General features: G+C 43.1%; 1 protein-coding gene across 2 annotated transcripts in view; it reads right to left on the reverse strand.

Annotated features, from left to right (window-relative positions):
• FBXO2 (F-box protein 2) overlaps positions 1-12,698 on the reverse strand; it is a 111,777-nt gene that overhangs the window by 22,867 nt on the left and 76,212 nt on the right. For both annotated transcript variants that reach the window (XM_085615385.1, XM_085615389.1), the window contains exons 3-4: positions 2,589-2,715; positions 1,514-1,609 (exon numbers count right to left, since the gene is read on the reverse strand). In XM_085615385.1, coding sequence (XP_085471511.1) covers positions 1,514-1,609; positions 2,589-2,715 — 223 coding nt within the window. The remainder of the gene's footprint in view (positions 1-1,513; positions 1,610-2,588; positions 2,716-12,698) is intronic.

Consider the following 12,698-nt stretch of genomic DNA (forward strand, 5'->3'; position numbering starts at 1 on the left):
ACAAGGGTACCCGAATATTGGAACCTGTGTTGAATTGATGTTTTGGAAGACAATGGTTGCTATGTGGCCAAAATGGTCCAAGCATAGACGCACGGGTTGCATCAGAATTGAGAACACTAGGTCTGAGTTAAGGATAGGCAACTAGTGCCAGTAGGAGCAAAGACATGTGTAGCCAGGGAGATGTTCCAATCAAAATGACAGTTATTTGTTTTCATCAATATGCAAACAATATAGTTCTGGTGCTCACATTAGAAAAGTGACAACAAGTGTGATGTGATAAGTGAGGGCGACTTTAAAATATATACATTGCATTGACAACAACCGAGAGAACTCCTCATGAACACATTTTACAAAATGCAAGGAGTTCTTGTTGTAGGGGGTCGACGGCGTTTCGATCTCAGTGACTCGAGATCATCTTCAGGACATAACATATGTGAGCAAGCTGAATTCTGAGACCGGATGACAGCCGCCAGTCCAAAGCAAACTTGATTACTCTTGCTTTCTGCTTTTTCAGATTCAAGATGATCTTGGGAATACGTGGCATCTGGAGAGGAAACTTTGTATTTTCACCTCTGGTACTATTGTTTCTGTTTCTCCAAACATGGTAAAGGTGCCCAAAAGCACATTATCAAGAATAAACTGTTTATCTTCTTCTTACAGAAACCTTGTCAAGCTCCTCTGGCTGGTGTTCTGCAGGTGGTATATGTGAACCACAATGATGGGGATGGTCCAGTGTAAGATGGCAACTATGTAACCTATTCCTGTGCAGAAATGGAAAACTGGGTAACATCATATCTCTAGCTCAACCTGTCACAGTAACTATGTAACCTATTTTTGTGCAGAAAAGGAAAACTAGGTAACATGATATCTCTATCTCAACCTGTCACCTGGCCTTGACGGTTGAACATCTCCTACAGACACGTGAACAGGAATTAGACTTCCAGGAACCTTTGATGCCAAAATTTGCACTGCTTCTGATTGATGTTTTGCAACTTGATAGTCATGGCCTCTCTGTAATGGTCCCAAGGAGGACTCACAACCAATGAAGTCAGGGACAGACAGGTGTCTTCTTTTATTCCATGGAGCACAGATGTCAAACGCTGGCGCTCTACGTGCTGAGGCTCCTGCAAGGCTGGACTCTGAAGGAGTACTGTACTTTGAGTTCAAGGGCTTTAATTACATAGCTGGCATCAACGGTGACTATCTTGATACTGAAAGAGATCTTCACTTCATATGGTGTCTCGACATCAAGGAGAGCTGCATCAGTCAATGTTTTGTGAGTACTCAACATTCAATGATTGTGAGAATTGCACCAATGGTGCCACAAACCTGGGATCACTGAAAGCATTGGATGGAATTCCAGTGCGCCAGGAAGTTTCACAAGGTGCCAGGTAGATACCTCACCTAATGCTTAAGCCAGACTGGTAACACACACACACACACACACACACACACCTGCACACCTGCCCCCCAAATCCTCTTTTCCAAGCACAATAACCTGGGCTGTACTCACCAATCCTCTACCACAATTTTAGGCTGAGTGTTGTCCATCAGTTCTTCCCAGAAACCCTCAGCCAGGAGGTCTATGGTCTGCGACTTGCTGCAATTTCTGAAATACAAGAAGAAGCTGCTTATAACCTCCAGAACTAGCAGAAGGCTTAAGAGTGGAGAAAAGAAAGCAGACTTTATAACAATTCACAAGGTGAAGGAGAGACCTACCTCGCAGAAGGTGCAATAAAGGTGTGCTAGCATGTGGTTAAACCTCCTCTCTAGGCGTAGAGGGACGGGGGATCCTTACTCTGGGTATGGAGGCATTACTCAGAATGTGCAGGCTTGGGGGTACGCTCACAGTCAGCAGATATGGGTATTCTTGTGAGTAGAGTGTAAACTTAATCTTCGAGACTGAAAGCATAGTTTTCTTCTAAGTGAGTGCAGCTGTGAGAAAACTTAATTCCATGTGGGGAGAAGTTTACATGGGCATTACCTCCAGCAGGCGCCGGCATGCCAATCTTACACTGAATGTAGGATATAACCTTATTCTCAAAGAGTGCAGGCATCGGGTTACGGTTGGTGAATCCTTACTCATGAGAGTGGGGCATGGGATTTGTTCTCAGAGGATGGAGACAAGAGGTTATTCTCAAAGTGCAAGCATGGGTGAATCTTGCTAATTCAGGAATTAATGTATTGTGCTTCGACTGTGCTCTACACATATTACAGAAATAATTCACATTTTCAAAGTGCAATTACATAATTACATAATTACAACTACATGATTATATACAATTGATCCAGAGTCAATGTTGCACATAAAACACCAGTTGCAAAGCCTGAGTTCTGATATACTCAAGAGTTACCTACATATCAATGTTTTGTAGACAGCAGTGTGCAGGGGGTACTCCAGACACTAACCATACTTTTCAGATGTAAATACGTAGAAATCCTTGTTTCATGACGTGTAACCGTAGGAAAAATCTTAAATTCAGGGAAGGGAGTGCATGTGTTCACTTCAAGCATGGGTAAAAATAACTTCTTTGTCTAGGGGAATGGGGAGAGTACTCCTTGCTACAGACACATGAATGAAGTCTTACTCGTAGGATGTGGCAAAGTATTTCTGGACTCCATCACTTGGAAATTCAACCCCGTTGTCTCCTGGGAGGGTCTCAATTTTCCAGCAATCTCCTCCTTCATCCTCTATGTTCCAGAACTCAAACTCTTCTATAATGTTTGAAAAACAGAAACAGTTTAAACAATAATATTACTATTTGGCTATTCTCCAAAATATATATATATATATGTCAGGCCGTAACAAAGGCCTCACAGCCCCCATGGTGCGGGGGGACCCCCCAGGCTTACCCATACTGGAGGGGGCCCCCTCATCCCCTACTGGTGTCAGGGGCCCCTTCAGCATATCAAGTTTTGTTATACCACTGATATAAGTATATATATATATATATATATATGCCTCCTGATAATACCTATTGGTGCTTTTAAACAAGTATAGGACACCACCTGAACAATACTTTTGTTGTTTATCCTAAGGCTTTTTTAACCAAAAAACGGTATCCAAGTATTTTATCCAGAACAAATAAATAATTTCTAATAACTCCCTCAGGCTAGCACCCCCCCTCCCCCCAGGTTGAGTCCTCCGTGGTAGTACCACCTTTCCAGCGTGGCACAAGTTGGCAAACAATGAAGCATGTCACATTACATCAGTGAGCCTATCTCCTCCAATTCTTGGAATTGTGGGATTGCCCCAGCTCTGGGATTTAGCATTTAGTAGGTAGCAAAAAAGACATTGGGGATTTTTTCTGTTCGTGACCAAATAGGTTTGGAGCAAAACCCGGGTGTCACACCATCTCTTGAAGTTGTGATTCTGCGAGGATGGGCAAGCTTCAGCCCACCAGTCCCCTTTCTCTCTCTTTTTGTGTGATACAAGAGAAGAAGACACCCAGCCTGTGGATGAATTCCAATTTCCAGTCTTGACCAAACTATGTGAGCCTCATTTTTTGTTCTGATCACTACATTTGAAAGCACCAGTTCAGTTCAGGAGGTAGCTTTAGAAATATCTTTCTTGTACATATTTTAATAGACTATAATGTTTCTCCATTCTTCATAACAGCATAGCCCTCGTTACTGGGCACGTGACAATTGACTTGCCTTTGGGTCACTAATGGCAAAATCATCAAGGCAGAACCCAGTGGGTGGTTCATGACTGTTTCACGTTCATGTTTAGAAACTATCACAAATAATAAATGCCACTCTCTCACTGATATAACCTGTACTAAAGTGAAATGATTCCAGATGTAGGAGAAACATGTACATTTTGGGGATTTGGCAGAATCTTTGTCATATTGTTAAACAACACTTGTTGCAAAATGACTATGCTGTATATTTGGATGGCTCGCCTCATGCTCTGGCTCTTAGGGCCAAGCTCTGGCCCTTAGGGCCAAACTAGACCCTTAGCTCTGCAATCCCTGTTCAGTTTGTCCACCTTTAGGGTACCAGCCAAGAATGAAAGCAAAAAATAAAGAAATGGCCAATGCATTACAGCTAAAATGGTAGCACACCCAAAGTATACTCATTACAGGGTTCAAGGACCTTATATGGTGATGCTTGTACAATGGTTATTTAATAGGCTCGTACCTTGGGAATGAGGCAGTCCTGATCACAGTATCAGTAACTCACGGGTTGCTAACACGTGCAGTAACTCAGTGCTTCTTGTCTGCTCATGTTTCCCCCACCTGCTAGGATGCTCTGCCTATGTCTCTGCAGCAGTGTCTGCAGATAGAGCGACAACAAGACCTCTTAACAGAGCAGCAAAAAGGATCTCCCAGCTGGCGCCAGCGCTTGGCCTTCACGGCGCTGCTTCTCATCTGACTTGTGGCGGCAGTGCCACTGAGGATTCGTGGGAGCAACGCAGCCACTCCCCAGTGCTGGCCCTTTGGACCCGGGAGGCAGGGAACACAGCTCAAAGCCACCAACAAGAAGTCTGGGTAAGCACTTGCCAGAATTCCAAAGACGGCCTCTGCACATACTGGCACAGCTGCTACGGGCATGGCAGTATGATTCAAAGCATAGGGCATAGTGCGCATGTTTCACATTGTGGGTTATAGTCAGTGGACTGCAGTAAATGCAGTTTAAACTGTGCCTGCATACTTGCCTATCCAGCAACAACGGAGAAATAGTGCTAACTGCGGTCGGGGTGTCTGTTTGGTCAACTTCATCCCGTATTTTGTCAACTTCGCCCTGGTCCGGAGTAGGCTTTAATAATTTACCACATCACATATATCGGAGCACAAAGTGTGGGGACAGAGCCCCAAAAAACCCACTGTTGTAGTGGTAGCCCTCTTACCAGAATTGGACCAGATTACATCCTCTCTGCACGGATCTCTGCAGTAGGTGCCTTCCTGCATGGAGCTATCAAGATTGATCATCTACAGTTCCCCACTGCTCACTTTCGAACAATATAATTCTAGGTGACCTCAACCTGTATTGGAATGAGGAAAACAACTCTCTGATCCAATCTCTGAAAATCTTCTATGCAACAACAACCTTACCCAACACTGCACAGAACATACCCACAACAGAGGCTCTATCCTGGATGCAATCATAGCTCATGAAGACTCAGTCACTATTGACCACATCCTTCTTGTTGACTGGTCAGACCACCACATCATTCTATTCCACATCAACCAAACGATCCAATACCTTCCTCGTACACAGGTTTCCACCCATTGGACGAGAAATCTCAGACAGATTCCCCTGGCCGACCTGAAAGAAAGGGTAAGCTCAATCCTTCCCACCATCCTATATGACCTTTCGGCAACAGAGTTCACCGTGCATTACAACATCGCAATGACTTCCATACTAGACCAAATAGCTCCCTTGAAACAAAAAAGAGTCAGAAACATTCCATCTAGATCTTGGTTCAACACAAACCTGAACTCCAAAAGAAGAAAACTAAGAGCTGCTGAAAGAATCTGGCAGAACAACCCGTCCACAATCCACCTCAATCAACTCAAGTCTGAATGCAGGAAGTACAAAAAACACATCAAGAATGAAAAAACTTCCTTCTTCTGTGATGCACTAGACAATGCCAAAAACCGGCCCAAAGAACTCTTCAATATCATTAGACAACAAACATCCAAGCCCCCTTCATCCACAATGCAGGCGTCCAAAGAGATATGTGATAACTTTGCCAACTTCTTCAATGAGAAAATCACCAAGATTGAGCTCTCAATGGACGACTACCACAGACCTTCCATCGATAGCCCGCTCCCCGGAGAAGAAAAGAACACCCCACCCAGCCTTTCCCCCAACAACTGGAAATCTTTCAACCCCATCTCTGAAGCAACGATCCTCGAAATGATTACCAGTTCCAAACCCTCGTCACACATTGCTGACCCTATACTGGCCCAACTGGCTAAAAAGCTCAAACTCACCCTTGCCCCAGGATTATAAACAGCTTCCTGAGAACCGGAGTCATGCCAGACTGCCTCAAAATCGGCCAAGTCACACCACTACTAAAAAAAACGGGCTCTGACCCAAACGATCTCAATAACTTCAGACCTGTCTCCAATCTCACTTTCCTAGCGAAAATACTGGAAAGATGTGTTTTCCTTCAACTCACCCAACACTTAGACAGCAACAACCTGCTAGACCCTCATCAATCAGGCTTCAGAAAAGGTTGCAGTACAGAGACAGCGATCCTGACTGTCATTGATGATGTCTACAAATCTATAGACACAGACCTATGCAGTATACACATACTCCTAGATCTATCGGCAGCCTTCGACTCGGTTGACCACAAACTACTCATCAAGGTACTTCAAGAAAGAGTGGGAGCTGAAGGGGTGGTCTTGCAATGGTTCACCTCCTTCCTGCAAAACCGCACTCAACGAATAAAAATCTAAAACTCCATGTCTGGCCTACTGCCCCCCTAACAGGGGCGTCCCTCAGGATCTGTCCTCTCCCCACAACTATTCAACATCCACATGGAGCCTCTCACCAACATACTCAAAAAAGCCAATATTCCCTTCCACCTCTATGCGGATGATACCCAGATCTATCTAGAAACTTCCTCCATCGATGACATTCAGAGACTAAACAACATCCTAAAAGAAGTTCAACACTGGCTATCCCTCAACCACCTGAAACTCAACCAAGATAAGACGGAGATCCTTCTCATATCAAATAAAGAGCAGACTACCCAAATCACAGAATGGCTTAAATCTATTGACACTCTCAACTACCAGCTCACCCCGGCCGACTCAGTTAAATCACTGGGAATCACTCTGGACCCAAACTTAGACATGATCAAACATATCGAGAACACTGCAAAGAATGCCTTCCTCAACTTAACACTTCTCTACCAAATAAAACCCTTCATCCCTCCCAACGACCTAAAACAGGCAACTCAATCCCTGGTGTTCTCCAGGTTGGACTACGGGAACGCGGCCCTCATAGGTATAGCAAAAGCCCACCTTGCTCCCCTCAGATCAACTCTTAATGCAGCAACCAGGATGGTCACCGGAGTAAAGAAATATGATCACATCTCTCCTGCTCTCAGAGACCTAAAATGGCTCCCAATCGAAATGTGTGACAATTTCAGAACTGCCTGTCTCACACACAAAGCTCTGCACACTGGGAAACCTGCCTACCCGGCCGCCAAACTCATTAAGGCCGACCAGACAAGAACCCTCAGGAGTACTAACATTCTACTTCTCATCCCCCTGAAAATTCGCAAGCATAAAACACTATCACGCTCCTTCTCTGGAAACACTCCCAAAATCTGGAACTCCATTCCAGTCCATATCAGGACCATGCCCTCCTTCATAAAATTCAAAAGTCAGCACAAAGACCTCTTCCTCAACCGTACTCTCCCGAATGGTTAACTGGACTCGTCGCGTCTCATTGTTTACTAATTTTTAACTGTGTGTACGACTGCCATAGTATGTGTTTGATTTATTCACTATGAATGTTGTAAAGCGCTCCGATACCTTCGGGTCTGGCCATCGCTATATAAAACTCTTAAATAAATAAATACAGTGGACATTGTATCTAGTACTAGGCTTGTCGGTGACAGCCTGGTGCATTCCGGCTGTTGAAATTTTGTTCCATTGAACTAATTAGACTAGTACACCTGAAATCAATGATTTGTAGGTGAGACGTTCCTGATTTAGAGTTTTGCGGATGGGTACTCGATCACAAAAGGGACGGCTATCCCATCTGCCTTATTACAAGTGCCATAGGATATTATGTACTTTTAATTGGGCGGACGGGATATCTGGGAGTAAGTGGTCAGCCGAGCTCTAAAGCAGACACCAAGGTTTTTAGGCATTGGCCACACTGCTACCTCCCCAATTAATATTATGTTCACACTTAATGCAGCGATTCTCTTTCTGTGGGATAGTTCTTAGCTATTTATGCTATATTGATATTTCACTTTAATTCTGCAATGCAGTGTTACCGGGTGGCAAATTGGGCCCATGAACATATGTGCCTCAGTGCCACTGCACTATTGATAGCTACTTACAACATTGAAGGTCTGGTTTGGTTTTAGCAAAACTACAAATCCCAGCATGCATAGTGCAACAGAGGATGGATGAGCAACTTGTTTCTCAGATGGGTAACTTGATATCCTGGAGAAAGAAACATCAAACAGAGTGTCAGAAAGTGTGTTAATTAATTGATGAGGGGTGACTCTACCAATTAAAAAAATCTTGAGAGGTTACAACACAGTTCCCTGAGAAACTCTTCTCAACCATGGATACTAAGGCACAATCAAATGAAGATTTTTTCAGAGAAGTGCATGACAGGTTTAAGCTGCTTGCCCCGCTTCTGTGTACAGAGACACATGTTTGAGACACATCTGTCACGATGACCTTTGACATCTCAATATCAAAATGCAGGCTGTCTCTCTTGTTCTTTGTTTCGATATGTGTTTCTGTTGCATCTTCAATACTCCAACCCAGCTGAGTGGTCAGTGATTGACCCACGACAATCTTTCCTCTTTTAGAGTTTGGTGTATTATTTCTTGGTAGTGCACTTCTTCAAACCTAACTGGGATACAAAATAATGCCACTGGAGGGAGACTACGATTTTTTCATGTTACCTTTCTGCTACATATATCCAATAATCTACTTTCTTCACACTGAAGTAGTAATTTAAGCAGGTTTCTCACATTGTCTTGAAATGGAAAAGAAATTGGAAAAAATGACTATTATTAACAAACAGGCCTTAGATTCACTTCATCAATACAGTGACGAACATCATTTGGGAGCTGTTTGCTGCAGGAACATACTTTTATTTATTATTTACCATGTTCAACTTTTTAAACATTAGGCACAGCCCTATGTGCGTTCATGGCACTCTTAGCAGTGTCATAGCTAATTTTAAACATTCGTTTTTTCCACATGGCAGGGCACTTTTCCCTGGCAGGGTTTTAAACTGCAGCCGACCATGCCACAGTGGTGATCAAGGAGTCTTGCATTTTCATACATGTGGGTGGTTTAAATGCACACTACAGCCCACATTTAAATTGCAGGGGACTTTTTTTATTTCCTGCACCAACTTACATTGGCTTTACTGAAAAGTTTAATAAGCCAATTAGATGTAACCAATTTTTCCTTAGTGCAACACAGACAATGCTCTGCAATGCCAAATGCCATTGTAACAGCACTTCAAGCCACATTATATCAAAAGCTAGTCCATAAAAGTGCAAAAATCAAGGGAGATAATGGAGTAAAGACAATAATGCTACACAGAGGATAAGGATACAACAATGCAATGTGCATGGCAGTTATTCAAGTAGAAATACGAGCTAAGAAAATCAAAAGAAAGGCTTTCCAGACAGAGGTGGGTTCACACTAGCAGATGTATAAACTGTTGCTTACAACAGAAGTGGTTTTGAGAACTATTGTGGACACCTGTTTTTTCTGAAACTGGGTTACCTTTATTGCTTTCAGGTTGTCACTGTGTGTTCTTTGTTGTGACAGACATGAATGAAAAGATACTTTGTGTGCTGAAATAGCAACAACACAGGATTGCTAAGGTTAATTAGAAATTTCTTTCATTTCTGAGCAGCAGAAATGAGGCTAATTAAAGTCAAAATACCGAAGTGTTTTTGCTTTTGAAACAATATGTAGATGGCAGGTCTGGGTGCAATCCCTATTTGGGATGAATTGAGCTCTGATGTGAAATCAAGATAATGTTTTGAAACATGTTTTTGGAAATTTCCTTTCAGTGGTGGGGTTAAAAGCATCACCTTAGTACAAAATGTTTGCAGATACTTGTGATGCTCTAAGTGTGTTTATTTTCCTTGTTTTTTGTAGCGCTGGGTCATGGGTACGTAGGTATTTAAGCATCACTAAACACTATTAGACTGAGTCACAAAGGTATTTATGAGTACGGGAAGTAGTACTACTGGCAGCAGCGGCTCCTCCACAATGGCGGAGGAGCGTCGCCCCACTAACTGGCTCAGAGCCAACAAATGAAAATTAAAACGATACTCTAGCATTGTTTTATTTTTCATTTGCCGGCTCTGAGCCAGCTTGTGGAAGGCGGGGCGGGGCGGGCGGGCGGGCACAGCAGGAGGAGTGCTATGTGCACTCCCTAAGTGTGCATGTGTTTAACCGGCCGTCTCAGTCCAATCAAAACACACATGCCCACTAAGGTTTCTCCAACCCTGCTACATTGAACAATCAGGCTGGAGAAACCCCCACAGCGGAGTGTCTTTTCAGCCCGCTGAGACCAATCCCTGTGCTACTCTCCTAGTAAGGCAGCACGGGGATTGGATTGGATGAGAGTCTGTCCCAGAGGCTGCCCCGAACAGGTAGGGAAGAGGAAGTGCTACGCGGCAGGCAGTCACCAGCTTCAGGTACGTTTTTAAAAATGTATATATATATTTTTATATTCTAGCACCCCCCCCCACGCACACCCCCTTGGGCTCCCCCTCCTGCACTCCCTCCACCCGCCCCAACACCCGTCATTTGTGGCGGCCGCATCTGACTACTGGAGGTCTCGTACAAAAATGATTCCATACCTTGGTAATCAGCCCCTAAAAGTCCAACTCTCATTTAGTAAATATGCAAAAGGGCAACACCATTTCTATTTGTAGTAATTGTATATAAATATTCCATGGGCATTCAAATTTTATTCTCATTTTAGATGTTTTGGAACCAATTCACCAAGCACAAAAGCAAGTAAGAGCATGTAAAAGAGTACTACAGCAATTCTATGTGACACACTCTAAAAATGCCTTTGTCTATAGGACTCACTCTAGAAAAATAAATGCTGGCATGGTTTGTCTTTTCATTTTGTCACATAGCTTATTAGTAACAATGGGTAATTTTGAATACTATATAACCGAAATGTGTAACCCTACACAGTATTGTAATTTGCAATCCTGGAATCTGGTAACAACTGTTGACATCTTAATATTGCATTTTATTAGTTTCCACTAAAACATTAGGCTCAATTTTAATAAATGTTTTACAACTGACTTACAAAATACTCAAACCTATGCATCACTGTAGAACGGAACCTATGGTTTTACAACCCTAATATGCCCTATTTCAGAACAATCCTCAATGGCCCCTAGAGACTCAGCCTACAAACGGTAATTCCCTAACTCATGCACAATGCATGACACACCTTAGATATAATTTTTTGACAACCCAGACCTGGCCACGTTCCAAAGGATTACTCCGGTCATGTGGTCATAGCACCACCTGGTTGTCTTCCAGCATAAGACATCCCAACTCACCCCAGCCTACTCACTTTACATGCACCTACATATCAATCTTGGAACAAGCTGAATGTGGAGGAAGTGTAATCCCAATTAAGGGCCCCATTAGGATGGCGGGCGGTCTCGCACCACTGATTCCGCAACTTTTACATTGCGGCGGGCACTGCTGTAGGCAGCACCGGCCGCAATGCCAAAGAGGCATGTTTTTTATCTCCATGCACAATGTGGCAGGCACCGCGCGGTGCCTGCCACCTTGTGCATAGCAATGGAGGGGGGGTACCATTGGTACCCCCCTAGTGCACCAGCTTTTGATATTTTAATCCCACACAAAAAATAACCATAACAAAGGAACACAGGCCCCTTGATTGAATGCAGATTTAAAAAATATAAAAAACACAAATCACTAAGCTTCAATGCACATGGCTCGAAACTAACAGCACTCAAAACTAAATACACCCACACAGATAAAACATATTGTACCAGTCAACAATCAAAAAAGCTAAAAAAGCATACTACTCATGCAGAATCCAGCATGCTAAAGGTCTCAATAAAGAATTTCATAAAATAGTCACATATTTTCACAATTTGTGAAAACCTTTTCAAAAAACATGTTGTCACAAACTGTCAACTCATTACACAATCAAAGCAGACATGTTGCATTTATAGTTGACACACAAAAACTGCAGCAATACCCCCTTTCAAACAAACCTCTGTAGTGGAAGTTCAACACATCGTCTGCACTCCTTCAAAGAATTTTCATCGACTGATGTTCTGGATCTTGTCCGAGCCAGCAGACCAGCAAGATGCCCCTCTGATCCTAATCGTTCTGCTGACAACCTGAGTGGCCTTTACAGTCAGAACACTGATCAGAAATTTACTACACAATAGGAATTTTTCCAGAATTTCCTGAAGGCTTGAAAAAGGCATACGTACCCCCATTATTAAAGAACAGAAACCTTGAACACAAGGACCGACAATTATAGACCAATAGCAAATGAACCATTCCTAAGCAAACTTACAGAAAGATCAGCCTTCACTCAGATGTCACAACTTATTAAAGAAAATACCCTACTTTCAGACTTCCAAACAGGATTCCACTCAGAATGAGGCCCTAATCTCCATCTGGGACGACCTTAAAAACACAGTTGGCCAGAATCATTACCAGAACTGGCAATGTTTTTGAGCTCACCTGCTACAACTAAGCATAGTACATGGAAAACTGCAAAAACTTCAGTTGCCTCTGGGCCATTCACCAGGGAATGACATGGAGCCACTTCAAATTGAATGCCGAAAACACTGTAATATTCACTAATAGCAACAGGAAAATGTATTACCCTCTCTTCACCTGGCATGATGATCTAGCACCACCACCAATATTATCCAAGGAGGTAAGAAACCTCGGAGTTACCATGAACTCCAATCTGTCCATAAATGCCTAAATGGATAAAAT

Source organism: Triturus cristatus, chromosome 1_2 (assembly GCF_964204655.1).
Source record: "Triturus cristatus chromosome 1_2, aTriCri1.1, whole genome shotgun sequence".
NCBI lineage: Eukaryota > Metazoa > Chordata > Amphibia > Caudata > Salamandridae > Triturus > Triturus cristatus.